This window comes from Bactrocera tryoni, chromosome 1 (assembly GCF_016617805.1).
Source record: "Bactrocera tryoni isolate S06 chromosome 1, CSIRO_BtryS06_freeze2, whole genome shotgun sequence".
Lineage (NCBI taxonomy): Eukaryota > Metazoa > Arthropoda > Insecta > Diptera > Tephritidae > Bactrocera > Bactrocera tryoni.
In genome coordinates, this window is record NC_052499.1 from 19509495 (window position 1) to 19537018 (window position 27524).

Consider the following 27524-nt stretch of genomic DNA (forward strand, 5'->3'; position numbering starts at 1 on the left):
TGTAACGAGTATTTGCATAATTATATATACGGTACATGGGCATATATACATATATTAAATACTAGACCGTTTCATCATCCACCGTGCAACATTACTTTGCATTTGGATTTGTATTTGCTCAGTTAAATGCTGCTTGTCCATGCTAAGTCGCGTGTGTGCTGGCATTCAAGTTACCAACCGACAAATTATCAATCATCCAATTATGCAATCGAACACGTAGACATCATCGTCAAGTTTCAGTTGGTTGTGGTGGCCATAAATATTTACAAATAAATGCTCAGACACATTATACATAATGTGGAGAAAAGTGGAAAATACTGTTGAATTGACAACCGTGTGGTATTAACAATATGTATGGTGGGGTCATAAGTAACATTAAAGCATCTGGAAGCAACAATTAAATATTTTATTTATTCAAAGTATGACATATGGAACTGATAACATGAATGTCTAGAACTTTGTATATGGAACATGAATTTTATAATAGTTATCATGATATTAGTTTCTCTGCACATTGGTACGAGATCATGAGTCAAATATATAATTATACGGGTACAACTACCGTAGGGTGGGGATTTATATAAGATCTAAAAACGATCATATAAAAGCCATTAGCATTATAAATTATCCCAGTAAAGAGCTTATCATGTTTCAATATTACGCATCCTAACATTATCCTATAATATCTACTGCGTCCGCAAATAGTGCCACAGCCTTGATGCCTAGGTGTAGCCTCCATGATATAGCATAATTTACTGTAACCTTTTACTTAGCATTGCGTCATTATAAACTTCCTTGCCCAGGCGAATTCTTCTAGGCTAGAAGGAATCAATTCATTCGAGCCCAAGTGTGCTAGTGCTGGAACGGCAATATGCCAATGAAGTTCCACCTGGTTCCATCTGATGTCAATGAGTCATGTGTGAAGTTCACGTCAAGTGAGAAGGATTCTCTGAAGTCGCCATTCACTTGGTAGCAGGCATCCAAACGGTCTTTTATGACTCAAGTATCCTCATGCTACTTCCCGTGCTGACAAATCCTCTGGGTAGCCTGTAGAAGCACACCGTTATGAAGGCAGAGCCTTCTAAAGTTCGAAGGCATGAAACATACCGCGCACTGAGGTTGTGCGCTGGGTTGAAAATTTTTCCGTAAGCCTACCCAATGAAAATAGTAAACAACCTCAGTGAAACCCTCTTTGATGACGATCTCCTTTGACAATAAGGACTACAGCTGAGGGCATGCACTCTGGATCCGGTCCCTTAGTGGGAAGTGCCGCATGCCCAGCCGGTTGTATGTCCTCGTGAAAATAAACCGTAACGAGTAGCCGTGATAACTGTAGGTTTTTAAAAGGTGCGCTATCGGAGTGATTTTTTAAAATGATAACTTTTTTAAAAAAAACGCATAAAATTTGCAAAATCTCATCGGTTCTTTATTTGAAACGTTAGATTGGTTCATGACATTTACTTTTTTGAAGATAATTTCATTTAAATGTTGACCGCGGCTGCGTCTTAGGTAGTCCATTAGGAAAGTCAATTTTGGGCAGCCTTTTTCGAGCATTTCGGCCGGAATAGCCCGAATTTCTTCGGAAATGTTGTCTTCCAAAGCTGGAATAGTTGCTGGCTTATTTCTGTAGACTTTAGACTTGACGTAGCCCCACAAAAAATAGTCTAAAGGCGTTAAATCGCATGATCTTGGTGGCCAACTTACGGGTCCATTTCTTGAGATGAATTGTTCTCCGAAGTTTTCCCTCAAAATGGCCATAGAATCGCGAGCTGTGTGGCATGTAGCGCCATCTCGTTGAAACCACATGTCAACCAAGTTCAGTTCTTCCATTTTTGGCAACAAAAAGTTTGTTAGCATCGAACGATAGCGATCGCCATTCACCGTAACGTTGCGTCCAACAGCATCTTTGAAAAAATACGGTCCAATGATTCCACCAGCGTACAAACCACACCAAACAGTGCATTTTTCGGGATGCATGCTAGGCAGTTGGCCACCAAGATCATGCGATTTAACGCCTTTAGACTATTTTTGTGGGGCTACGTCAAGTCCTAAAAGTCTACAGAAATAAGCCAGCAACTATTCCAGCTTTGGAAGACAACATTTCCGAAGAAATTCGGGCTATTCCGGCCGAAATGCTCGAAAAAGTTGCCCAAAATTGGACTTTCCGAATGGACCACCTAAGACGCAGCCGCGGTCAACATTTAAAATGAAATTATCTTCAAAAAGTAAATGTCATGAACCAATCTAACGTTTCAAATAAAGAACCGATGAGATTTTGCAAATTTTATGCGTTTTTTTTTTTTTAAAAAAGTTATCAAGCTCTTAAAAAATCACCCGATATAATAACGAAGTGCTTTTATTTCCTTGTTTTTGGCACCGAACTGAATATGCTCAACAAATTTTTTGAAGATATTGTCCTTTTGTAACTCTAGACTACGTAAGTATTAGGAAAGGATTTTCCTACTTATTTTCTTAAAATTTTACGCAAATTGAGTGCTAGTGTTGATATAAAGTCAGCTATAGTTGGGAGAGTTCTCATATTTGGCATGAGGGACTTAACCTTAATTGGTTTTCAACCGAAAATCAATTCATCTCCATTTGATATTTAAGATATGGGTATTAGAATAATATTCTGTGCAACAACATGTTGCTCACGTTCTTCTTCTTCTTAATTGGCGTAGAAACCGCTTAAGCGATTATAGCCGAGTTAACAACAGCGCGCCAGTCGTTTCTTCTTTTCGCTACGTGGCGCCAATTGGATATTCCAAGCGAAGCCAGGTCCTTCTCCACTTGGTCCTTCCAACGGAGTGGAGGTCTTCCTCTTCCTCTGCTTCCCCCGGCGGGTACTGCGTCGAATACCCTCAGAACCGGAGTGTTTTCGTCCATCCGGACAACATGACCTAGCCAGCGTAGCCGCTGTCTTTTAATTCGCTGAACTATGTCGATGTCGTCGTATATCTCGTACAGCTCATCGTTCCATCGAATGCGGTATTCGCCGTGGCTAAAGCGCAAAGGACCATAAAATCTTTCGCAGAACTTTTCTCTCGAAAACTCGCAACGTCGACTCATCCGTTGTTGACATCGTCCAAGACTCTGCACCATACAGCAGGACGGGAATTATGAGTGACTTATAGAGTTTGGTTTTGTTTGTCGAGAGAGGACTTTGCTTCTCAATTGCCTACTCAGTCCGAAGTAGCACCTGTTGGCAAGAGTTATCCTGCGTTGATTTCTAGGCTGACATTGTTGGTGGTGTTTACGCTGGTTCCAAGATAGACGAAATTATCTACGACTTCAAAGTTATGACTGTCAACAGTGACGTGAGTGCCAAGTCGCGAATGCGACGACTGTTTGTTTGATGACAGGAGATATTTCGTCTTGCCCTCGTTCACTGCCAGACCCATTTTCTGTGCTTCCTTGTCCAGCCTGGAGAAAGCAGAACTAACGGCGCGGGTGTTGAGGCCGATGATATCAATATCATCGGCATACGCCAACAGCTGTACACTCTTATAGAAGATGGTACCTTCTCTATTTAGTTCTGCGGCTCGAACTATTTTCTCCAAAAGCAGGTTGAAAAAGTCGCACGATAGGGAATCGCCTTGTCTGAAACCTCGTTTGGTATCGAACGGCTCGGAGAGGTCCTTCCCGATCCTGACGGAGCTTTTGGTGTTACTCAACGTCAGTTTACACAGCCGTATTAGTTTTGCGGGGATACCAAATTCAGACATCGCGGCATAAAGGCAGCTCTTTTTTCGTGCTGTCGAAAGCAGCTTTGAAATCGACGAAGAGGTGGTGTGTGTCGATTCTCTTTCACGGGTCTTTTTCCAAGATTTGGCGCATGGTGAATATCTGGTCGGTTGTTGATTTGCCAGGTCTGAAGCCACACTGATAAGGTCCAATCAGTTTGTTGACGGTGGGCTTTAATCTTTCACACAATACGCTCGATAGAACCTTATATGCGATGTTGAGGAGGCTAATCCACGGTAGTTGGCGCAGATTGTGGGGTCTCCTTTTTTATGGATTGGGCATAGCACACTTAAATTCCAATCGTTGGCATGCTTTCGTCCGACCATATTTTACAAAGAAGCTGATGCATGCATCACCTTATCAGTTCTTTCGCCGCCGTGTTTGAATAGCTCGGCCGGCAATCCGTCGGCCCCGCCGCTTTGTTGTTCTTCAGGCGGGCAATTGCTATTCGAACTTCTTTCATGGTCGGGTAATGGAACGTCTGCTCCATCGTCATCGATTGGGGAATCGGGTTCTCCTTCTCCTGGTGTTGTGCGTTCACTGCCATTCAGCAGGCTGGAGAAGTGTTCCTCCATAATTTAAGTATGCTCTGGGCATCAGTGACTAGGATCACCTTTTGGGGGTTCTACAGGAATACGCTCCGGTCTTGAAACCTTCCGTAAGTTGCCGCATTTTTCGTAGAATTTTCGAGCATTACCTGTCGGCCAGCTTATCAAGCTCTTCGTACTCACGCATTTCAGCCTCTTTCTTCTTCTGTCTACAAATGCGTCTCGCTTCCCTCTTCAACTCTCGGTATCTATCCCATCCCGCACGTGTAGTGGTCGATCGTAACGCTGCGAGGTAGGCAGCCTGTTTTCTCCGCTGCGACACGGCACTCCTCGTCGTACCAGCTGTTCTTTTGCACTTTCCGAAACCAATGGTTTCGGTTGCAGCTGTACGTAAGGAGTTTGAAATGCCGTCCCACAGTTCCCTTTATACCGAGTTGTTGACGAGTGCTCTCAGAGAGCAGGAGTGCAAGCCGAGTAGAAAATCGTTCGGCTGTCTGTTGTGATTGCAGCTTCTCGACGTCGAACCTTCCTTTTGTGTTTGGTGGCGCGCGTTTTTGCTGCACAGAGGCGGGTGCGAATCTTAGCTGCAACAAGATAGTGGTCCGAGTCGATGTTAAGGCCTCGGAGCGCACGCACATCTAAAACACTGGAGACGTGTCTTCCGTCTATCACAATATGATCGATCTGGTTGCTAGTTTTTCGATCCGAAGACAGCCCGGTAGCTTGATGAATCTTCTTATGCTGGAATCTAGTCCTACAGATAACCATATTTCGGGCCCCGGCGAAGTAAATCAGCCTCAACCCATTTGGGGATGTTTCGTCGTGGAGGCTGAATTTACCGACCGTAGTGCCAAATATACCTTCTTTGCCCACCCTGGCGTTAAAGTCGCCAAGCACGATTTTGACATCGTGGCGGGGGCAGCCTTCATAAGCGCGCTCCAAGCGCTCATAGAAGGCATCTTTGGTCACATCGTCCTTCTCTTCCGTCGGGGCGTGGGCGCAAATCAGCGATATGTTGAAGAACCTCGCTTTGATGCGGATTGTGGCTAGACGTTCATTCACCGCAGTGAATGATAGTACTCGGCGACGGAGTCTCTCTCCCACCACGAATCCTATACCAAACTTGCGCTCCTTTATATGGCCACGATAGTAAATGTCACAAGGACCTACTCGTCTCTGTCCTTGTCCCGTCCATCGCATTTCTTGGACGGCGGTGATGTCAGCCTTTGTCTTTACGAGGACATCAACCAGCTGGGCAGCGGCACCTTCCCAATTAAGGGACCGGACATTCCAGGTGCATGCCCTCAATTCGTAGTCCTTATTTCGTTTGCCATGGTCGTCATCAAAAGATGGGACTCTCATCCGAGGCTGGTTGTAGCTCTTCACTGGGGGTGTTTTTTACGTGGCGGGTCCCAAACCCAGCGCACAACCCAATGTAGGGGATGTTTCGCCTTCTCACTTTAGCTCGCCTTCGAACGGATGTTCTTAGGCTACGCAAAGGATACTTGGTCAAAGACCGGAAGTAGTGAGCTGCTTGAGCCATGTTGAAAAGAATCGCTTCTGGCCACTTCCAAGTGAATGGCGATCAGAGAACTTTCCTCACTTGCGTGAACTTCTACAGATGACTCCATCCTCCCAGATGTATATAGCGAATATTATTGGTTTGATCTATGGTTTCGTGGAGTCAAAACACCACATTTGTCAGAGACCCCTCCTTTTCCTTACCGCACAGAAGGCAAACCGTTGACTTTCTTACTATCTCCTTATATTTAGCATCCAATGAAAGCTTGCAAACTTTTGTGGCAAACTTAATATACTCTGTCTGCTGTATAAAGAAGTGCATGTCTGTTTTAAGCAAGAAACTTAAAGAGTCACAGTAGGATACAAAAATAACATAAAAATCTCAGTCACAAGCAGATTTCTCCCTTCTCCTTATCCCTATCTCTCACTCTCCTCTCTCTCTCGTTTATCTCTCCTTATCCCCATCTCTCTCTCTCTCTCTTTTTGTTTATCTTCCAGCATCTCTGTGCCTGTGTTGTTGTTTTTGAGCTAGAGAACCGCTTCTGAATGATCTTTGGTCGGTCTTTTAGTTGCAGACTAACCTGGATCTTACATCGCAATCTGAAAACAAAACTGTTCTCGATAAGTTTTAAGCAGAATCCTTTGAAATATAAAAAGAACACTAAAATGGAGAAAACTGCGAATACTCATTGAAACCCTGTATAATGTAAAGGTGATCCACTTCGAGGTTCCTTATTTTAAATCGTAAGGAAAAAAACTCAGAAACTTCAGGATCAATGGGGAATGTATCACCATTCAAAGAATATTTGTTTTTGAGATATCCGAACGAACTGATCAGACAATATATCTCCCAAACAAATGATAATTGATTTGAAGCTCACTTTTATAAAAAATCGACCGCCTCTAATGTATTTATGTATATGCGGAATTGTCCGAACTATATGTACACTTTTGTGAGCAAATAAGCAACTCACAGGTAGTACATTTCTCAAATATCGGAAAACCACAATTGCATTTCTCAACTACACACACATATCTATATCATTCATACACACACATATGTATATTTGTGCAATTACATGTAAAAATCCAACCAGCAATCCGTTGGGAAATCAAAAGCCATCAAAATATTTGCGCCAACAACAAAAAAACCACAGTGCGCATATAAATATGTAGCATCCTCATGTATGTACATAGAAGCGTGTACATATGCGTATGTGTTGCCGTGCGAAGTAGGGACAAAAAGGTTTTGAAATTAATGGCAAATTGAATTGGCACACAAAACCAATCATAGCTTCCCCTCGGGGCAAATGGCAGCTGACAAGAGGCAGCACTTTGTGCAGTCCATAAATTATGAAGAGAATGTACTCTTACACCCACGCACACACACATACTCAAGCACACACATGCGCTGGGTAGCGGTGCTTAACACGCAAGAGTTGACGCTAAGTCGCTTTGCCTAATATTCCAGGCAGGAGGTGTTCGCATACACACACACGCATACAGTTGAATTTCAGCCCCCACATATGTACATATATTTGTGTGCGCGTGTTACCAAATACATGTATATATATGTGTAGCTTAGATGCTTGTGAACTCTACAGGTGGGCGAAGGATATTGATTTGGCTTGAAATGATTCATTGTGACAGTCGTTTGAGTTGAAAGCACTCAAATGTTCTGTTTCTTCGCAAGAAGTTATTTGCGGCCCCGAATGCATGTGATAATCGACAAACATGCTCTGTGCATACGGTTGTAAGTACTCATGTGCGTCGGCATGGCAATGCGTACTATTGGATTGATTGCTTGATTGAATTGAGCATTGCTGCGTTAATGTAGGCATTTGAATACATCTATTCTGGCAGCCTAATTCTATTGGGTGTTGATGAGGCATTGAGATTACTATCTATACGAGAGAAATGAAATAAATTGCATGGAATTATATAAATACGTTTATATATGTATGCATATAAGGGTGCTTCGAAAAAAGGAATGGTTTTTTGGTTGATAGACATCTCTAAGCAAGTTTGATCTTCTTACTATATTTTTTTTCGTTTCCTAGACATTGATGTTTGACGATAAATATCTCGTATCTACTTCACTTAATCGAAAAATTATAAACATTCCTTTTTTTGACCTACCCTAATGCATAAATATTACGAAATATAAATACGAACGGGTGTAAGGGAGCAAAGAGGCATGAATAGTTGAGTACGCAACGAAAAATATAAAAATAATAATATAAATAATTGCAATTGATTTTATAAGACTTTATTAATATAAAGCAGTTTCTAGTTATATGTAAATATGGGATGGTCGAAAAAGTCTTTTCGTATTTTTAATCAAACTTCAACTTATTTTTTTATATTTATACTAATAAGTATCTATATAACCAAATATTTACCATTTTGCTCGACCACTTTTTGCCATTTTTCCGCTGGAGACGTTATTCCATCAGTGTAAAGCTTTCATTAGGGTGAATCGAAATTTCGAAACTACCAGAACGAAAGCTACAAATTTCATTGGTGGCTTACATAGCATTCTTCCCTTTTTTATACAAAAATTTCAAAATATAGCGAACTTTTTCATTATTTTCACTAATTTTTGAACAGCTATGACTTTTTTCCAACTTTCTCGAATTTGACTTTTTTTTAATTAAATCAAGCTTAAAATCTCACCTTTGTAACAGTATATGGCATGACACAATGTGATTGGTAGCACCGGAGATATACGACTGCAACTACATCTATTGACAAAATACGAAAAGACTTTTTCGACTACCCAATATATATAAGTACATACAGAATATTCGCTTGAAAAGCATAAGTTTCGTTTCGCAAATATTTTCGATTAAATATAAAACAAATATTTTTTTTCGTACGAAAATATGAAACAAATATTTTCTTCCTTCGGAAAAAACACACAAAAACAGGGTGTTCCCAAAGAACGTTAACTAGTTTTTATCTCTGAAATATTTAAAGTATATTGGCGCAGGCAAACTTCAATGAATAAATGTAAATAAATACAAAAAATATGTTTCGTTCAAAAATGAGTTTTGGAAGGTTTTTTCTCTTGTGTTCTACTACTGGATATCGGGGCGTCGCGAGTGCCAGCGCTCAGCTATCATCCGTTCAAGCGCTTTCCTAAAATCCTTTTGTCTCGAAAACGATCGTTAGAAATCCAGTGAGTTATTAGCCCTCAGTAAGGCAAGCATCTCCCTATCGGTGATGGGCTCTAACAAGGTTGAGAATCTCACTGCATAAGCTGTATTGAAGAATATGCGATGGAAATATTTCAAAACACTTCCTTCCTGATTCATATATCGAAGTTTTATGTCTATGCTGTGCGATCTCTGGATCAGCCATGGAACCTAACCATGTTCAAAAAATAACAAAAAGCATGCTGTGGAAATACGAAAATATTTTTTTAATTGAAATATTCAAAGTTTTCCTTTTATTTCAAAATTATAATATTTATTTAAGAAAAACATCTACAATATTAATTATTCAATCCAAATTGTCCTACTGACGCTAAAACATTTTCCCATTCTTGTGGCATTTTGAGGATTTTTATCCCAAAAAAAATATTGCCGGCTTGCTGAATGATTCCAGCTAATTTTATTGAATCAAGCTGTTCTGATGTGAAGCAGCCAGTGGAGGTGTTCAGCTTCGAGTGCAAAGAATGGCGGTTGTTTTTGTTGTGACGGAATTCTACCGAAAAAGAAAACTCTTCGCAAAATCACTTTTCTATGCCCAAATGCATCATATTTGAGTGAAAAACTATTGTTGTACGTAGGTTGTTATATAAATATACATATTTCTGGCCTAATAATGTAAATAGGCATATTAATCAACGAAAATGGTGTTTTTTTTTTTTTGTCGATTGCTGTTTTGTTTAGAGGCTCATTCGCATAGATCCATGATTCTTCACCTGTGACGATCTTATAAACGTCTTTTGAAGCACCGCCATCATATTTTTTCAGCATTTCTTTACACCAATCCACACGAGCCTTTGTTTGAGCGATTGTCAAATTGTGCGGGATCCAACGAGAACAAACCTTTTTTACGGCCAGGTGTTCATGCAATATCGAATGTATGCTGGTGGGAGAAATGCATAGGCATGCCTCTATCTGAAGGTATGTTACATGACGGTCTTGCATTATCAGTTCACGTACGGCATCGACGTTTTCTGGCACAAAGGCTGTTTTTGGACGACCTTCCCGGAATTCGTCTTTGAGCGAGCGTCGGCCACGATTGAATTCGTTGTACCAGTTTTTCACAGTGCTATAGGTTGGTGCTTCATTGCCATACAAAGATTTTAGTTCATCGATGTACTCTTGTCGTGATAATCCACTTCGAAAGTTGTGAAAAATGATCGCACGAAAATGTTCACGAGTTAAGGCCAGAATATATATAGCAGCCCTCGTATACGCTTCCAATGTAATGAGATACATACCATACCGAAAAAGACGCAGAAGAAAATAATCTTTCCAAAGCATGTTCGAAATATTGAAGGAATTGAATAACAAGCAAGCTGCTATAGATGAACAAATTTTTTTTTTTTTGTGTCGCCTTCACTTCGTTTTTTTCGTTATCCCTTTCAGTTGGGTGATTTGCTTTAACAGTTAACTAAACGTTTTCATATATCTGTTCTTCGTGTCAACTCGCAACTTACGGTTTACAAACCTCATCTTTATTTCAAACTATCCAACGGCCAGCGACGAGATAACTATTAGAGCGATCATCAATCTTCTTTCTATTGAAACACGAGATTTGTATTCAGCAAGAACATTTGAACCAAAGACTGAACTTTATGATATTTGTGCATCATTTGTTCATAAATTTATTATTGTTACGCAGTAGAAGGACTCAACTAACCAAAAAAAAACCAAGCTAAGCTTTTAACTGGATTCTCGGCAACTTTGATTCACTTAAAATGTGGTAGTTCCTAAATAAATCTAGAAGACGAATTGAGGCTGATTATTCTATAGTATGTCTCAATCTAATTAGGATAAAAGAGTGCGGCAAAGGTGTAGAGAATTAGAGCAGTGGAAGCAGGCGAAAGTTACAAACAGGAGACTATTTAAAAGAGTTACTTTAGGAGTTGCCCTTTTGGATCTGTAATATTTACAAATATTTGTTAGTGGAAAGGTATTGCTATAAATCCAAGAAATCAAAACACTTTATCACAATGAAGTAAATGGGCCCACAACTCAAACAACACTTTATAATAAAATTATATAATGTTTTAATACTTAAACCTTGTCTTACATTTAAATTCTTCCTTTTCTCTATGATTTGATATTAGCAGAAAACACTAAAAGCATCGCCATTAAAATACCCCGTTATTTCTTTTATTTACAAAGTTTGCCGCAGTCCTCAAAATGTATATTATACCGTTACGCTAACTTCATTTCAAACTCAATTCCCATAAAAGCATTTACAATTTATCCACTTTGTGTGCACAATCAACATGTTGAAGCCAAACAAACTTCATTCAGTCTATAAAGACTCGACACGTTTCGAATATTTAATTTAAGTTTTCATGCCGACGAGTGGAAATTTCAAGAAAATTGCAAAAACTAAATAAATATGTTTCCATGAGTGCTGTACTTAGTTTTTGTTGCATTGCGTTTGCTAACTGCGTGTGGCTTAAACTTAGTCAACAGGAATTTTAAAGAGAAACTCAAACAAAAAATTGTGAATAAATCTTAAATATGCAAATATATTTGGAATTTTGTGGCATTTAGATCAATTTTGAATGAATTCACTAAGGAGAAAAATATAATAGAATATACATACATAGTTGAGATTACATGAATTTATGCAACATGCATTTGCAAGTAAAGAAAATAAGTTGGTATATATATTTTTGCCCATAAAAATTTAGCATTTTAATAAAACAATTTTTTTTCGATTTTAAGTATTTTATTGAAATAAATTTAAATGACAATTTAAAGCACATCAAAGACCATTTTAAGCCATTAATTTTTGCAAGTAAAGCTGCAAACGAAACGGGATACTACAAACACCATCAAAAAGTCATTGACGTTATATGTGCAAATAATCGAATCTATCACCTTCGAAAGCAGCAATCACAGCGTAAGTGTCAAGCAAAAGCGCACTCCAAAAGCCAACGCTAATGCACAAACAACTTAGTCAACATCAATTGTTGTTGAGAAGTGGGCTAAAGTGAACTTAACGACATCTCAAAGCAGGCATGCAAATATGCAGGAATACACACATACTCGAGCACACACACGACTATTGTCTAATATACGCATATGGCAGGTTGGGCGGTGGCGTATGATGAACATATGAGTCCCATTAACATGAAATATGAGAGTGAATGTTAACTATATATGTAGTTTGCAAATAACTATTGCTAATATTAATGTTAATGTTAATGTTAATATTAATGTTAATGTTAATGTTAATGTTAATGTTAATGTTAATGTTAATGTTAATGTTAATGTTAATGTTAATGTTAATGTTAATGTTAATGTTAATGTTAATGTTAATGTTAATGTTAATGTTAATGTTAATGTTAATTGTTAATGTTAATGTTAATGTTTAATGTTTAATGTTAATGTTAATGTTAATGTTAATGTTAATGTTAATGTTAATGTTAATGTTAATGTTAATGTTAATGTTAATGTTAATGTTAATGTTAATGTTAATGTTAATGTTAATGTTATGTTAATGTTAATGTTAATGTTAATGTTAATGTTAATGTTAATGTTAATGTTAATGTTAATGTTAATGTTAATGTTAATGTTAATGTTAATGTTAATAATGTTAATGTTAATGTTAATGTTAATGTTAATGTTAATGTTAATGTTAATGTTAATGTTAATGTTAATGTTAATGTTAATATTAATGTTAATGTTAATGTTAATGTTAATATTAATGTTAATGTTAATGTTAAAGTAATAATAACATCCGACAATATTATCTTTCAAATTTTTTGTTGATATATACATCTATCGTAGTTATTGACACACTATTAGGTAACATGCACTCACATATTGCTCTCATCTTAATGTTAATGCACATCACTTTTGAAGCATCATGGTGCAAATAGCGCAAGAGCAAAGTAACATCAGCATTAAGTGCAATAAAACTTAGTTGAAGAAGCTGGTGAATGCTCTCACATCGCTTTCTTGTGCAAGGAATAATAGTAAAGTATCTGCCGCATTTTATATGGCAAAGGTGTTAGGCTCGTTTGTGTTTATCGATTTGGATACCGAATGCGACGGGAAAATCCTACATAATAATGGCAAATACTGCTACACATTTGTCACAACTGTCGCTGATGGCTATGCCATTTATTAATAAGGCCCATAAAATATAAGCGAGAAAAATGTAAGAATTTGAGTAAACGATTATTAGTGGCGCAAAATATTGGCTAAAATTAAAGCAAAATAGAAAAAAATCAGTTTAATGACTTTTCTTCTGCTAGTTTTATTGCGTTAGCAACCACAAAAGAATACAGTAGAAAATGTGCTTTAAAGAATGGGCTAACTTATTTGCCGAACCCACCCACAAACATAAAAATATGCATCAGCATTCACATACATACATACAAATCATACAAATGTAGACAGCAGAAGCATTTGCCCCACTCTGTGGAGACCATGAACTTTCCGCGACAACAGCTGGCAATACAATTATTATGACTATTACGCAAATGCGCAAAATACGCTGCCGCTGCCGCTGTTGCGTGCACGCTCAGACACTTTGCGCTCAGCACATGCGAATGTGGCAGCAACTATGAACTTTTATGAGTCTGGTAAGGCCTGTGTATGCGTATGTGCACGCCTATACTGTGGCATGTCGGTGGGCGTCTCTGGAGTCATCTAATGTTTCGAGTCCTCGCGCATTTAAACACGCACACGCACGTCGTTGTTATGAGGCGATAAAAATGCGACACTGTGCGAACTTATTTTATTGTTTTGGTTTTAGAATTGCTTAAATCAGAATAATCATGAATAAATTTAAATACTTTAATTAAAAAATTATTAAGTGCCGTAAGGTTGAGCACAAAGCCGCCACGACAATGCAATGATAATTATATTTTAAGCTAAGACTTATGAAAGATATAGGATATAAATATAATAAGTACTATATCCAGTATTTTAGTAGAAGCCCAGTGAATGGAACACATTTGGTATGAGACCGCTGAGATTTTGTCACTTGTCACTCTGAATTATTTATGTGAGTTGGTTCGACTAAAGTTTGTCATCGCGCATACAGATTTTAAGGTAAACAATCTTAATTTGATAAGGCCGTAAATTGCAGTCATTATAAGTTCTAGCTGAAGCACTGTCTGGGAAACCTTAAACTGCTCAGTCCTGTTTTCGGATGTTAGTTTAACGAAAAGTATCTAACAAGGTCCCAAAGGTAAGGGGCTACATAGCGCCATTGGCAATTCCATTGTTGGCTTCTAATTTAAACTTGTAGCAGAAACCTTTTTGAGAAATTTGCTAAGATCGAGAAATGATCACACAGATAAAAGAGAATTACATGCCCCCGCATTAACGGAGGTCTTCTAAAAAACACCAATAATAGTGCATTATATTTGTCATAAAATGAAATGAGTTAAGATATTTTTTTTTATCATTTTCTATCGCTTCATAAGGAAGACTCTTGGTGAGAGCTGCCTCAGAAATAGGAAAACAAAAAGGTAGATGCAAATCCACCGATAGTATGAATTCTTATTGTGATATAGATAAGGTTGCCTTAATCTAGTTGGCCAATATATCACGCTAGTGTCCATGAGGAGTAGTAATGCTTTAGGATGCCTGCGCTTGACGCGACTAATAGACTACGGCATCATTATCGATACTTCCTTCCATATATCAGATACTTACAGCTCTTGCCAATGCGGGCAAGTGCACAAGATATACTCTATTGATTCCCTAGTGCCTTGCTCTAGACATTTCCTGCAGCGTTCGCCACCAGATGGTGACCAGTTAGTATTCCGATCATGTTTCTATAGCCTCAAGTGTTAATGGGAATTTTCTTACGTCTGATTTAAGGTTTAACTGAGGACTTTTGCAGTTTTGCACCCTGGGTGCTCGTTCCATCGGATTTTGATTTCCTTCATCATGCATCTGACCACATTGTGGTATAGGCCATGCATAGTTTTCCCAATGTTTATCACGTTTTCGGGTTTTAGCCGTACCTCATTCTTAGCGATCTCGTCCACTGTTGCCTTTGTGGACTGGCCCCCAGTAGAAGTGAAATTGCTTGCTTCTGGCAACACTTTCTACTGCTGCTCTGATTGGTGTTTGGCTCTTTACGTAGATGTTGACTCTGCAATTGCCTGCAGGTACATTAGATGCCAGCCCCGTGGTTCAAGACCTCAGCTTGAAATATGCTGTGGTGTTTCGGCAACTTAAAAGGTTGCCTTATTCCTAACTCTGGACAGTTATGCCCACACCAACTCCATCGTCCATTTTTGAGTCATCCGTGTAGATGTTTAGATTTTTGTGCGTAGCTAACATACCGTTACGTCAGCCATCTTTTTCTTCAATTGCTTTGAACTTTTATTCCCAGTTGAAAAATTCGATCATAAAGTCGGTGTACCGACCAACATTGCCCACAGAGTTTTGCCTAAAGCTTCTAAGTATATATAAGTTCCCCTAAAGTCAGAAGTCGTGCCGCCGTCTTTGCTGCGCAGTTTTCAGCGCAGAGGTCTATAGGTGTCAATAGCTCCAGCTTCTTACCTCAAATTGTTTTGTGTAGAAGCCTCACAGCTACCAACAAGTATTCTTAATGGATGAACTCTCCTCTGGTTAACAGTAATGATTTGATATCTACTACTTTCGGAAAAAGCTATTTTCAGTTTCAGTAGGCTTTATACTAAAACCTGATTCCTAGCAAATATCGAATAAAGCTATCAACTATAAAATATTAACAAGATCGTGTTCGAGAATAATTTTCAGTGATTTGTTGTTAACGCAGAGAGAAGAATAACTCGCGATCTCTTGACCCTCACTACATAATCGCATAGCGCTCTCTGTTCTTTCACACCCATAGCAAATTTAAATCTGAAGTCTTCACTTTCTACTTTTAACAGCTATATAAACTATTATGCATAAATATACATATATGAACATATATATGTACTTTATAAGCACACAATAATTTGTTCTCACGCTAAGTGCATTAATTTGTGAGGGCGCGTGCTTTAATACTTTTTTACAACAATACTCGACCATTATTACTGTTATGGCACGAATCATGCTAAGGTTACCAGCCATATACACATATGTAAGCATTTAAGTATATATACATATGTACGTTTGTGTCATAATGGGCGCACACGTTCCCATTCAAAAGTACTCATATTAAATTTTTTCCATTTCCATTTTCATTTTCAAGCACTGAAACACATTTTGTTGTTATTATTTTTTATGAGCTTGCATTGTTGTTTGCCGCATATTGTTTTTGATTGTACTCGGCGTGCACATATGTACACAGTTACCGAGTTAGCATGACGTTCGTTAGCTATTCCTGTGCAATATTCGTACTTATACGAGTGCAAACAGATGTATACATATGTATGTGTGTAAGGCATGGTTGGCTTTGGTTCGCCTGCACTGTCACTGTCCTCGATATCTTGATTATTGCTTCTGTTCGCATAGCTCGTTCAATAACTTCTGAAACAAACCCGTTCTCACTCGCCCACAACCACGCATTGAAATTATACATGAACCTTCAGTGTGTGTGGTGAAATTGTATGCCGGTGCGTATGAGTGACATATGTGTTTGAAAAATCTAAGATTCATGTTGGTAGAAAATATAATTCAAATTGCTTGCCGAATATAACGAATATTTATGATTAACATTAATTATAAGTGCTATTATGAGTAATACGCACATATGTATGTATGTATGTATTGAAGTATATACCGGGGATATAACCTAACTGTCAGTTACTTTTTGAAATTAGACGATATTGATGAAATGTTATTCTAAATTTTTTCAATTTTAAATTAAAAAAAAAAGTTTATTTGCAATAAATTCTATTTTGATGAAGAAAAATGCATCGACGAATTCAAAGTTAAGCTAAAAAAACATCGAAAAATGGTTTTCGAAAATTACCATCAGATTCTGATTCTGTTCTCTTCAGTATCTTACATCTTGAGCGATGCTTTTCAAAAATAGCATCAATTAGGTTCAGCAGTCACCGCTTAAGCACTATTGTCACCAGGTTTGTATACCGGAAATTTTTTTTATTCATGGAATGGAATAGCTATTCCAAAGAATTAGCCATAATTCAATTAAGACCTAAAAAAATTTTCCTTATAAAAGTCCAAGAAAAAATGAAAAACTCATATTTGGAACTTAATCAATTTAGTGTGCGAACGGCTTGCTGGAGAGAAAGTCACACTCAAATTCCCCTTTGGCATTGGCACACAACTTCTCAAAACTTTTCTCTCAGAATGAGCAACTTATGTCAAAGAAAAGTCAAAGTCACCAATGGTAGCTGTTACCATCGGATAAAAGACCATTGCATTTGACTTGATTTCAAAGCATTAAATCCCTCATCCGTGAATTAATTCCCTGTCTGCCACCGACTTAGAGCCCACTATTAGTTTGCGTTATAAATAAGTTGGTGCTTACCAAAGCTCAACTATTATTATTGCTTATATATATAAATACATATATGTATATGTATTAGTTTGGGTCTATTTTTTATAAATACACAGTATACAGAAAGTGTTCATGGATCACTCTGAACAACTTTACCGAATTAACCTTTCGCACAGGAGTTAGTGGATCAACTAACCGGCCTTTTCTCGATTAAAGCGCTAATTTAGATCGATTTACCGACAATATAAAAACCTTTTTTTTAAGTTAATTCTCAATCGAATTCAAATCGAGTTGAAACTGTAAGGCAATTCCGTAAGTTGTTGTGCACCTCTATCGTTCCGGTGAATATTTTCGAAGCTACACGCAGATTTGAAAAAGCGTTTCAGAGTGCTTGGAAGTGCAAGTCCAGACTTTAAACGCGTTTTCCTCAAAATGGTGTTTTCATAGTCGGTGACCAATATTTCTCGAAAACAGCTAAACCGTTTAGTCTTAAATTTTAACACTAGCTTCCTAAATATATTTTTTAGTAACTAAAAGAAGCCTTTTTCTCGCCAAAAAATATTTTTTTTTATAAACAATTTAAGGCTGATATTTTGGTCAAAATTCACTTTTTTTATAGAAACCGACATTTTGACAAAAAAACTATTTTTCTTATTCCTTCGATTAATTACTAGATTTAACATTACTTTAACGACATCTGCTTGGGGTTTTTTTTTAATTTCAGAGAATCCAGTTCAGAGATATAGTAGTCACCGCAAAAACTCTTTTTTGAGAGGGGCTCACGGAGATCAGCTGTAGTTTCTTCTCAAATAAATACTTTTAATAACAGCAAGTCTTAAAATCCTACCAAAAAATACCATAATATTTGGAAAAAATCTTGGATCAATAAATTTAAATGTTTTCTCAGAAAAAATTGTGGAAATTTCGGCCTTCTAACTGTATATAACTCCTTATCTTTAAATGTGTTTAACTCGGCAGGTTGTTGTCCAAGCTCTAAATATGGTTGTGAGCATTGATAAAATAGCCATCAGCTGAAGAATTTATTCATTCAAAAAACAATAGAAATTGAAGGACATAGGCAAGTGTAACAGCCTATCGTTAACCGAGCCTATCGTTTATAGAGTAGCCGGCTGTGTGAAAGACAAGAACTGGTTTCTTAATTATAATTTTATTGTACTAAATTAATATAATTAATATGGCTGCGTGAGAAGGCTATAAGAGACTATGTGTCTAAAGCCGTTTTCAAAGCAACGATTTTTAAGGCGAAGTTTAAGGAAATGTATAACAGGTTGTATAGGAGATGTATGTTGTAGTCGTATAATCTGACTGATTCTGAACAATGATCAATAGAATATGAAAAAGCACGTACATATAAAATTTCATTCGGATATTTCAAAACTGAAACCAATTTTAATAATCCCTAACAAACTTGGCCTTAAAAATTTCTGGCTTAAAACTGGTTATAAGCCCTCAGTCTCGTAGACAAAGTTGTACAGAATGATCCACAAGCGCGATTTTTCCATTTTTTTAGATACTGTATACCCGCTCTAATTTATAAATATGTATATATTTACTCACGTAAATATGTATTTGTATGCATACATTTACATGCTAACAAGAAGCTGATGACAGCGCAACATTCCGACTAAGAATTATACAAATTAGCCGAGCTCCCGCTGTGGTCACCATTGGCGCAATGCAGTCTTGCGGTCGAACAGATGGCTTGGCTCAGCGCAGCTTGGCACCAAAAATGTCACAATAGCAAACACACACAGTGGAAGCATTAAAAGCAGCAGCGCAGAGTGGAAGCAATGTTGTGCAATAACAACAAATAATATAATACAGAAAGTGAAAGTAAAGCAAAAAAAAAGTAGAGAAACAGGGAAAAAAGTTTCGAAAAGCAAGAACAATGTGTCACAGCGCAGACACACACGTGTGAAAGCTATGCTCCTCGCCAACCCGCCGACTTACTTACGGTACAAAACAGACGCTATTTAAGCAGCTATTTATATTAAGCGTACACCTACCTACCACAACAATTTTTTGCTGAAGACAATTATTCACGCCAATTTACGCACATTGCCACCGTATTTTTAGTTGCTTTGCTTCAACTTTTCTCCACTCAAATTAAATTTCCATTGAATTTCGTTATATTTTTTCACATATTTTCTTCAATTGTCATATAACATGACACATGAGGTGCTTTAAACATTTTCCGCTTAACTTTTCTTGGCTTGTCACTCACTCCCGTCACCGGCCCCGAGACGCACAAGAACGACGGTTCAGCTTCCGTTCGCTGCGAATACCGCAAATGGACTAATTTCTTTTAGTGAAATTGGGTGTTACTTTTAGTATTTACCTTTCATTTGATTTTTTCCCTTTTTCAATTATATTTCGTTATGTGTGCGTGTATGTGTGTGTTTGATTGTTGTAAACAATACCTGCGCATTGGCACCGCCTTTGTAATTTCCGTTGTTGTTCATACGCAAACACCGTGCATCCGGTAGGAGCGAAGCTTTTAACCCGAAAAGCTTTAGCAGAGACACATACCTTAATGGACATAGGGTGTGCTGGAACGGTAATATTTTTTTAGTTTTTTTATGGAGTGAAAATTTCGCGACATTTTTTTTTAGACAATTATATTTGAAAAAAATTCTTCGTCCATGTTCTTAAGAATTGTATCTCAAAGGCATGTGTGAAATTTCATGAAAATCGTTTAAGTAGTCCTCGAAGAATCTTGCCAACCACCTTCAAAGACACAGTTTCGAGAAAAACTCCGCAAGATTTTAAGGCTGTAGCTCAGAAACTATTACTCGGATCAACTTGAAAATTTAAGAAATTTTTAGAATTTAATAAGACAATAAAAAATCTTCTGTAATCCCATAAAATCCGCTATTTAGTTGTCTTACTTGCCAGATATCTCTAAACTCACAATTCTGATTCTTATAAACTTTTCTCGACTTCTTCATTGAGTTTCCGAATCAAGTTGGTTTCTAGTCTATGCCTGTCAGAAAATTTACCTTCAATAACTAAATAAAATAGCTGTGCTCTATTATACTTTATGAAGGTTAGGCTCAACGCAAAGACCGACTCTAGCCTCGACGTACCGCAACTAATAGAAAGAGCCTTTTTGAAGATAAGTTAATCAAACTGTTACATAGCTATTATAGAAGATCTTAAAATACGCCCACAGATCTGAGGCAACGACAAAGCATTTATAAGATCAGAAAGATATAAGGTTTTCCAATGGGATTGTTATAATTTCTTAAAAAAAAAACACACCAATTGTTAAGGAAATTCAAAAATTTGCATTTAATAGAATAAAGTTCTGAATATAACGTCATTGAAATGGCCTCCCCGACTTCTTTTGCAAAAAAGAATACGATGAGCCCAATTTTCGAATAGTTTTTCCACTAAATCAAGTCGGCTGTCAGGAGTAGCACTGGCAATATTGACTTCCAAAGCTTGAAGAGAATCTGGTTTGTTGCTAAAGACCAATATCTTGTAGTAAACCCACAAAACGTGGTCTAATGTTGTGAAATGACTACTTTTCTTGAAAAAATCAAATCTCTAAAAGTTTCTCACAAAAATTCGGTTGTTGTACGTGCTGTGTGGCACGTGACCCCGTCTTGTTGGAACCAGATATTACCAAGATCAACTTCTTCCAATTACGACCATAAGAAGTTGGTTGGCATTCATCTATACCGCTCTCCATTGACAGTAACGGCGTGACAAAGGCAACTGTCGAAAGAAGTACGAACGGATAATTCCATCAGACCAAAAACCACACCAAATTGTCAACTTAGGTGAAAGTAATGTTTTTTCATTAATAATTAGAGTATTTTCTGCGCACAAGAATCGACATTTTAGCTTATCTACCGCACCACTCAGATGAAGGTTAGGCTTATCGGAGAAGACGATTTTCCTGAAAAAATCGTTATCGCTTTCAAGTTGTTCCAAGGCAAAATCAGCATATTCACGACATTCACGGTGCTCCGGAGAACAATTCTTTATGAATGCAAGCCTTCTCTACTGGCGAATACACCGATTACGCGATTATAGCCGAGTTAAAAACAGCGCGGCAGTCGTTTCTTCTTTCGCTCCGTGGCGCCAACTGGAGGTCTTCCTCTTCCTCTCCCGGATACTGCGTCGACTACTTTCAGAGCTGGAGTGTTTTCGTGACATGACCTAGCCCGCGCAGCCGCTGTCTTTTAATTCGCTGAACTATGTCAATGTCGTCGTATATCTCATACAGCTCATCGTTCTATCGAATGCGGTATTCGCCGTGGCTAACGCGCAAATGACTATAAATCTTCCTTCTCTCGAAAACTTGCAACTTCGATTCATCAGTTGTTGTCATCGTCCAACCCTCTGCACCATACAGCAGGACGGGAATTATGAGTGACTTATAGAGTTTGGTTTTGGTTCGTCGAGAGAGGACTTTACTTCTCAATTGCCTACTCAGTCCGAAGTAGCACCTGTCGGCAAAAGTTATCCTGCGTTGGATTTCCAGGCTGACATTGTTGGTGGTGTTTATATTGGTTTCAAGATAGACTCAAAATTATGACTGTTAACAGTGACGTAAAAGCCAAATGAGAGATATTTCGATTGTTGATTTGCCAGGTCTAAAGCCACACTGATAAGGTCCAATCAGTTTGTTGACGATGGGCTTTAATCTTTCACACAATACGCCCGATAGAACCTTATACGCGATGTTGAGGAGGCTTTTCCCACGGTAGTTGCCGCAGGTTGTGGGGTATCCCTTTTTGTGAATCGGGCAGAGCAGACTTAAATTTCAATCGTTGGGCATGCTTTCGTCATAATTTTAGTATGCTCTGGGCATCGGTCACTAAATCACCTTTGGGGGTTCTACAAGAGCAGCTCCGTTCTTGAAACCTTTTGTTAGGCGCCGCAGCTTTTAGTAAAATTTTCGAACATTACCCCTGTCGGCCAGCTTGTCAAGCTCATACTCACGCATTTTGGCCTCTTTCTTTTTATGTCTATAAGTGAGTCTCGCGTCCCTCTTCAACTCTCGGTATCTATCCCATCCCGCATGTGTTTTGGTCGATCGTAACATTGCGAGGTAGGCAGTTCATTTTCTCTCCGCTACGACACGCCACTCCTCGTCGTACCAGCAGTTTTTTAACTTTTTTCGAAAACCAATGGTTTCGTTTGCAACTGTACGTATAGAGCTTAAAATGCCGTCCCACAGTCCTCTTGTAGCTAGTTGTTGACGAGTGCTCTCAGAGAGCAGGAGTGCAAGTCGAGTTGAAAATCGTTCGATTGTCTGCTGTGATTGCAGCTTCTAGACATCAAACTTTCCCTATGTTTGTTGACGTGTGTTTTTTGCTGCACAGAGGCGGGTGCCAATCTTGGCCAGGTGGCTTGATGAATTTTCTTATGCTGGAATCTAGTACCACAGATAACCATATCCCGGGCCCCGGCGAAGTCGATCAGCCTCAACCCATTTGGGGATGTTTCATCGTGGAGGCTGAATTTACCGACCGTAGTGCCAAAGATACCTTCTTTGCCCACCCTGGCATTAAAATCACGATTTTGATATTGTGGTGGGGGCAGCTCTCATAGGTGCGCTCCAAGCGCTCATAGAAGGCATCTTTGGTCGATATGTTGAAGGACCTCGCTTTGATGAGGATTGTGGCTAGACGTCCATCAACCGTGGTGAATGACAGTACTCGGCTGCGGAGTTTCTACCCACCTCGAATCCCACACCAAACTTGCGCTTCTTTATATGGCCACTGTAGTAAATGCCACAAGGACCTACTCGTCTCTGTCCTTGTCCCGTCTATCGCATTTCTTGGACGGCGGTGATGTCAGCCTCTATTTTCACAAGGATATCAACCAACTGGGTAGCGGCACCTTCCCAATTAAGGGACCGGACATGCCAGGTGCATTCCCTAATATCGTAGTCCTTATTTCGTTTGCCATGATCGTCTTCAAAAGGGGGGTTTCTCTTCCGAGGCAGTTGATAGTTTTTCATTGCTTGAGATTTTTACGTGGCGGGTCCCACACCCAGCGCACAACCCTATGTAGGGGATGTTTCGCCTTCTCACTTTAACACGCCTTCGAACGGATGTTCTTAGGCTACCCAGAGGATACTTGGTCAAAGACCGGAAGTCGTGAGCTGCTAGAGCCATGTGTAAAAGAATCGTTTCTGGCCACTCCCAAGTGAATGCGATCAGAGAACTGCTAATTCCTGCTTAACTATATTTCTAATGAGCTTGATAAGGGAGATACTTTCGTAAGTCTCTCTTTGATTTCGCGGAAAGATGTAAGTCTTCGGTCACATACTTCGTTTTGTGATCATTATGTAGAAGGTTCGCCAATTAACAGTTTACATATAAGCTATAACTCGAATTCTTTTTATTTAATTCGATATTTTTTACTTTTAAAATATTTTTATTAAAGCTTTATAAAATATTTTTCTTATAATAGTAGCACTAATGGCAGTTAATGGTTTCGTTGATCACATTGGTGGCGAGAATTTTTCATGAATACATTTGAGTAAATAATTGCTAAAACTAATGACTTGATATACCTACAATATCATGTATAATTTTTATAATAAATTAAATCTTTACATTACGACAAATACAGTTGCATCTTAGTACCGCATACGCCAAGAATTCTTTATCATATCGGCCGCCTTCTCTGCAATCATAATCACAATAGCGTTCGTATGTCCAGCCGGTATGGTGGGCATAATGGAAGCATCGACCACACGCAGATGTTTTATGCCGTGCACATGTAACTGTGGGTCCACTACTGCAGCAGCATCTGATGGAGGACCCATTTTACAAGTGCCCGCCTGATGTTGCAGACTGGAGCCATAACGACGCAGACAGCATTTCCAATAAGCCTTACTGTGAAAGGTCAGATGCTCACAGCCCAGGAACGGTTTCGCATTGAATGTGGTACCAAGGCGACGCATAGCTTTTGTTTGTGTGATTTGAAAAATCTGCAATGAAATTTAATTATAAGAGTACATTAATGAGTCGCGCCAGAAGGCAACTTGCCATTTGTACACCCTCCAACATGGCACGTATATCATCGGGATCTTGCATATAGTTTGGCTCCATGCGTGGCCAATGAAAAGGATTTGTACTGCGCAAGGATATGCGACCTCTACTGCTGGGGCGCAGCAGAACCGGCACCAGACCAAAGGTTTCCTGGAATTAAGGGACTTCATTCCGATAGAAATATTAAGTGACTGAAACACTAACCTTTTCGTGGAGACCTTCATACACTTTATAGTAAAATTCATCGGGCATCCCGAGTAAATCACGCAAGGAACCCATATGATCACCACTCAGCGAGCCGGCACCCAAAACAATCTCCATATCGGCGTAGTCCTTATCTGCACAGCAATGATCGCATGAAATATTCCTTAAATATTTTTACCAACAAAAAATACCCACCAACTGTCGAGTTTGGCGTACGCACGAAAGCGAAGCCTTCAGCACCACCGGGTATTGTATAAGGTCCTCTACCCTCCAAAATATAGTGTAGTATGTCAGTAGGATTCATTAGACGGCGATCATTTAAAGTCTTCGTGTCATTCACCGTAAATACCAGACCATTCAGCGTCACGTGATCTTGTAGGTTATAGCCCACTTGCAAGTCACGCATTACGGGAATGCCTAGCTCTGCCAAATGCTCACGCGGTCCTATACCAGATAACATCAGCAACTGCGGCGAGGCGATGGTGCCCGCTGAGAGTATCACCTCCTTTCGGGCCTTCACTATATAACGCTGATGTTGCTTCACAAACTCCACACCAGTGGCTACCTTACTCACCGGATCCACAAGTATACGCGTTACCCAAGACTTCATTGAAATGTGTAAATTTGGTCGCGCAGCAATGGGTCTTATGAATGCTTTACTTGTGCTGCAACGTCGGCCATTGCGTAGATTTGCTTGTGCACGCGCAAATCCCATCAACTGCTCACCATTTGTATCCGTGATTTCGTAACCCATTTCGCGACTTGATTTCAGAAAGGCTTTTAGTATGCTTGACTTGAAGTCGGTGTAGCTGACATCGAGTGGACCGTTGCGTCCGTGGTACGGCGACTTGCGCAATTCTTCGATGCCAATATTTTCCGATTTTTTGAAATATGGCAACACCTCCTTATAACTCCAACCGTTATTGCCAAGTGCAGCCCAGTGATCATAGTCTTTGCGATGGCCACGAGTGTAAAGCATGAAATTTATGAGACTTGTACCGCCAATGCCACGTCCTTTCGGCCAATTGCAGACGCCACCTTTCAGACCCTGGCAAGCATTTGGTGTCGGATCAGACTTGTAACCCCAATTGTAGCGTGTCATTTGGGTGAGCGCGGCGGTGAGGGGGACGTCACTAAGAAGAAGGATAGAAGAGAGGTCAGTTATTAAATCCACCCAAGTGATTAGAGACAACTTTTGGAGCTACGATAAATGTAAGACTCTTCATTTTTATTGGCAAAGACATCGCTGTCGCGGTTATAGCATAGTTTACAACAGCGCGCCTGTCGTCCTCCTTTTCGCTCTTTGGCTCCAATTGGAGATTCCAAGTGTAGTCAGTTCCTTCTCCACCTGGCCTGTTCAACAGAGTCAATCGACGATGTTTCCTTTTCCTCTGCTTCCCCCGACGAGTACTGTGTCGAACACTCTCAGAGTTGGAGAGGCCATTCGGACGTTGTTCCTAGCCAGCCTGGCCACTGTCTCTTAATTCGCTGAACTTTGTCAATGTCGTTGTATATCTCGCACAGCTCGACATTCCATCGAGTGCGGTGTTTGCCGTTGCCAATGCGCAATGAACATTAAATCTTCAGTAGAACCTTTCTCTCGAAATCTCGTACCGCTGACTCATCCATGCCTCTAGACCATAAAGCAGGAGGGGTATGATGAGTGACTTGTAGAATTTGGTCTTTGTTCGTCAAGAGAGGACTTTACTTCTCAATACTTTACTTCTCAATTGCTTATTAGTCCGATTTGGCAAAAGTTATTTTGCGCTGAATTTATTAAATTCCGAAACACAGACAACTTTGCCATGATCTAGCAAAATTATAGGTTTGACTTTGGATGACAAAGATGCCAGTTTTTCAGATTTCTTCCATCTTCCTGTAACCCTCAAACCTTATAATCTTTAACCGAAATACAAAACTTTTGAACCAAAGAGTTATAAAACATTCATTCATTATATCTAACCTAATCTATGTATACATTGTGACGGACCTTAAAAGAGGGCCGAAAATTGCAAAACTTACTAAGAATTGGAATCCCCAAATTTTCTACTTACCTCAAGAACGTTTCCTGATCACCCGCCTCCAGCAACAGCACCGTCGCGTTGCTGATCTCACTTAGTCTATTGGCAACAACACAGCCACCCGAGCCAGCGCCGATAATTATGAAATCATAAGCCTCCTCGAACGTTCGAGTATCGGGTAGGCGCGTATTGAGTAGCGACGTCTCGAAATTGCGTGCCAAATCGACGAGTGGCTGTGCAGTCATTAGCAGTGGCAAAGTGGCAAGCCAGAGGCTGATGCAGCTCCAAGTGATGTGTGACATACCGCAGCTCGTTGTCATACTAATCGATGGAAAAGCGGCAGCAGCTGTGCCTGCGGTTAGAAGAGGAGGGTAAGAGGTATAAGCAAACATTGCACTTGCAAAATAAATTTGTGAAAACACTCTTAGTTGTGCGATTTCGTAGATATGTGTATATGTGTATGTACTAATGTGTGCAAATAAGTGGCATAGCTACTTAGCGTTGTGGTGCTAATTGTATGCGCTACTTATATTTCTAAATTAAGTTCTAATTCACATACTGAGTGGTGTTAAGCAGGTAATTAGCGCATGGCCTTGAGCGTCATTTAATGCATTATTTGCTGTTTTGGTTACTGTAAGAATTATTTTTAGTGTGGAATGCAACCAGCTCTGCTTCTAATAATTAATTACATTATATTCATTCTTACTTTAGATGAATTAAATATTAATGAAAATGTCAGAATAAAACTATGTACGGGGTATTAGTACACGGAAAAGCTCATTTAAAATTCTCGAATTTAGACTTTAGGGTTTTAGACTTCAATACCGTATATAAGGATATAAGTGTCC

General features: G+C 39.1%; 1 protein-coding gene across 1 annotated transcript; it reads right to left on the reverse strand.

Annotated features, from left to right (window-relative positions):
* Positions 1-23845: 23845 nt before the first annotated feature.
* LOC120778072 (glucose dehydrogenase [FAD, quinone]) lies at positions 23846-27097 on the reverse strand. Its single transcript, XM_040109766.1, has 5 exons — positions 26710-27097; positions 24851-25788; positions 24656-24789; positions 24449-24601; positions 23846-24390 (listed from the first exon to the last, which is right to left on the reverse strand). Exons 1-5 carry the CDS (start codon positions 27066-27068, stop codon positions 24037-24039), a joined length of 1938 nt encoding a protein of 645 aa, XP_039965700.1. The 5' UTR covers positions 27069-27097; the 3' UTR covers positions 23846-24036.
* Between the last annotated feature and the right edge of the window lie 427 nt (positions 27098-27524).

What these genes read in the sequence shown, in the direction of transcription:
- LOC120778072 (XM_040109766.1), bottom strand. Translation starts at nt 27,068, where the DNA reads ATGTTTGCTTATACCTCTTACCCTCCTCTTCTAACCGCAGGCACAGCT. An exon ending in GATCAGGAAACGTTCTTGAG is followed by an intron (nt 25,789 to 26,709) that starts GTAAGTAGAAAA and finishes CCTTCTTCTTAG; the next exon opens with TGACGTCCCCCTCACCGCCG. An exon ending in ATGAAGGTCTCCACGAAAAG is followed by an intron (nt 24,602 to 24,655) that starts GTTAGTGTTTCA and finishes CCTTAATTCCAG; the next exon opens with GAAACCTTTGGTCTGGTGCC.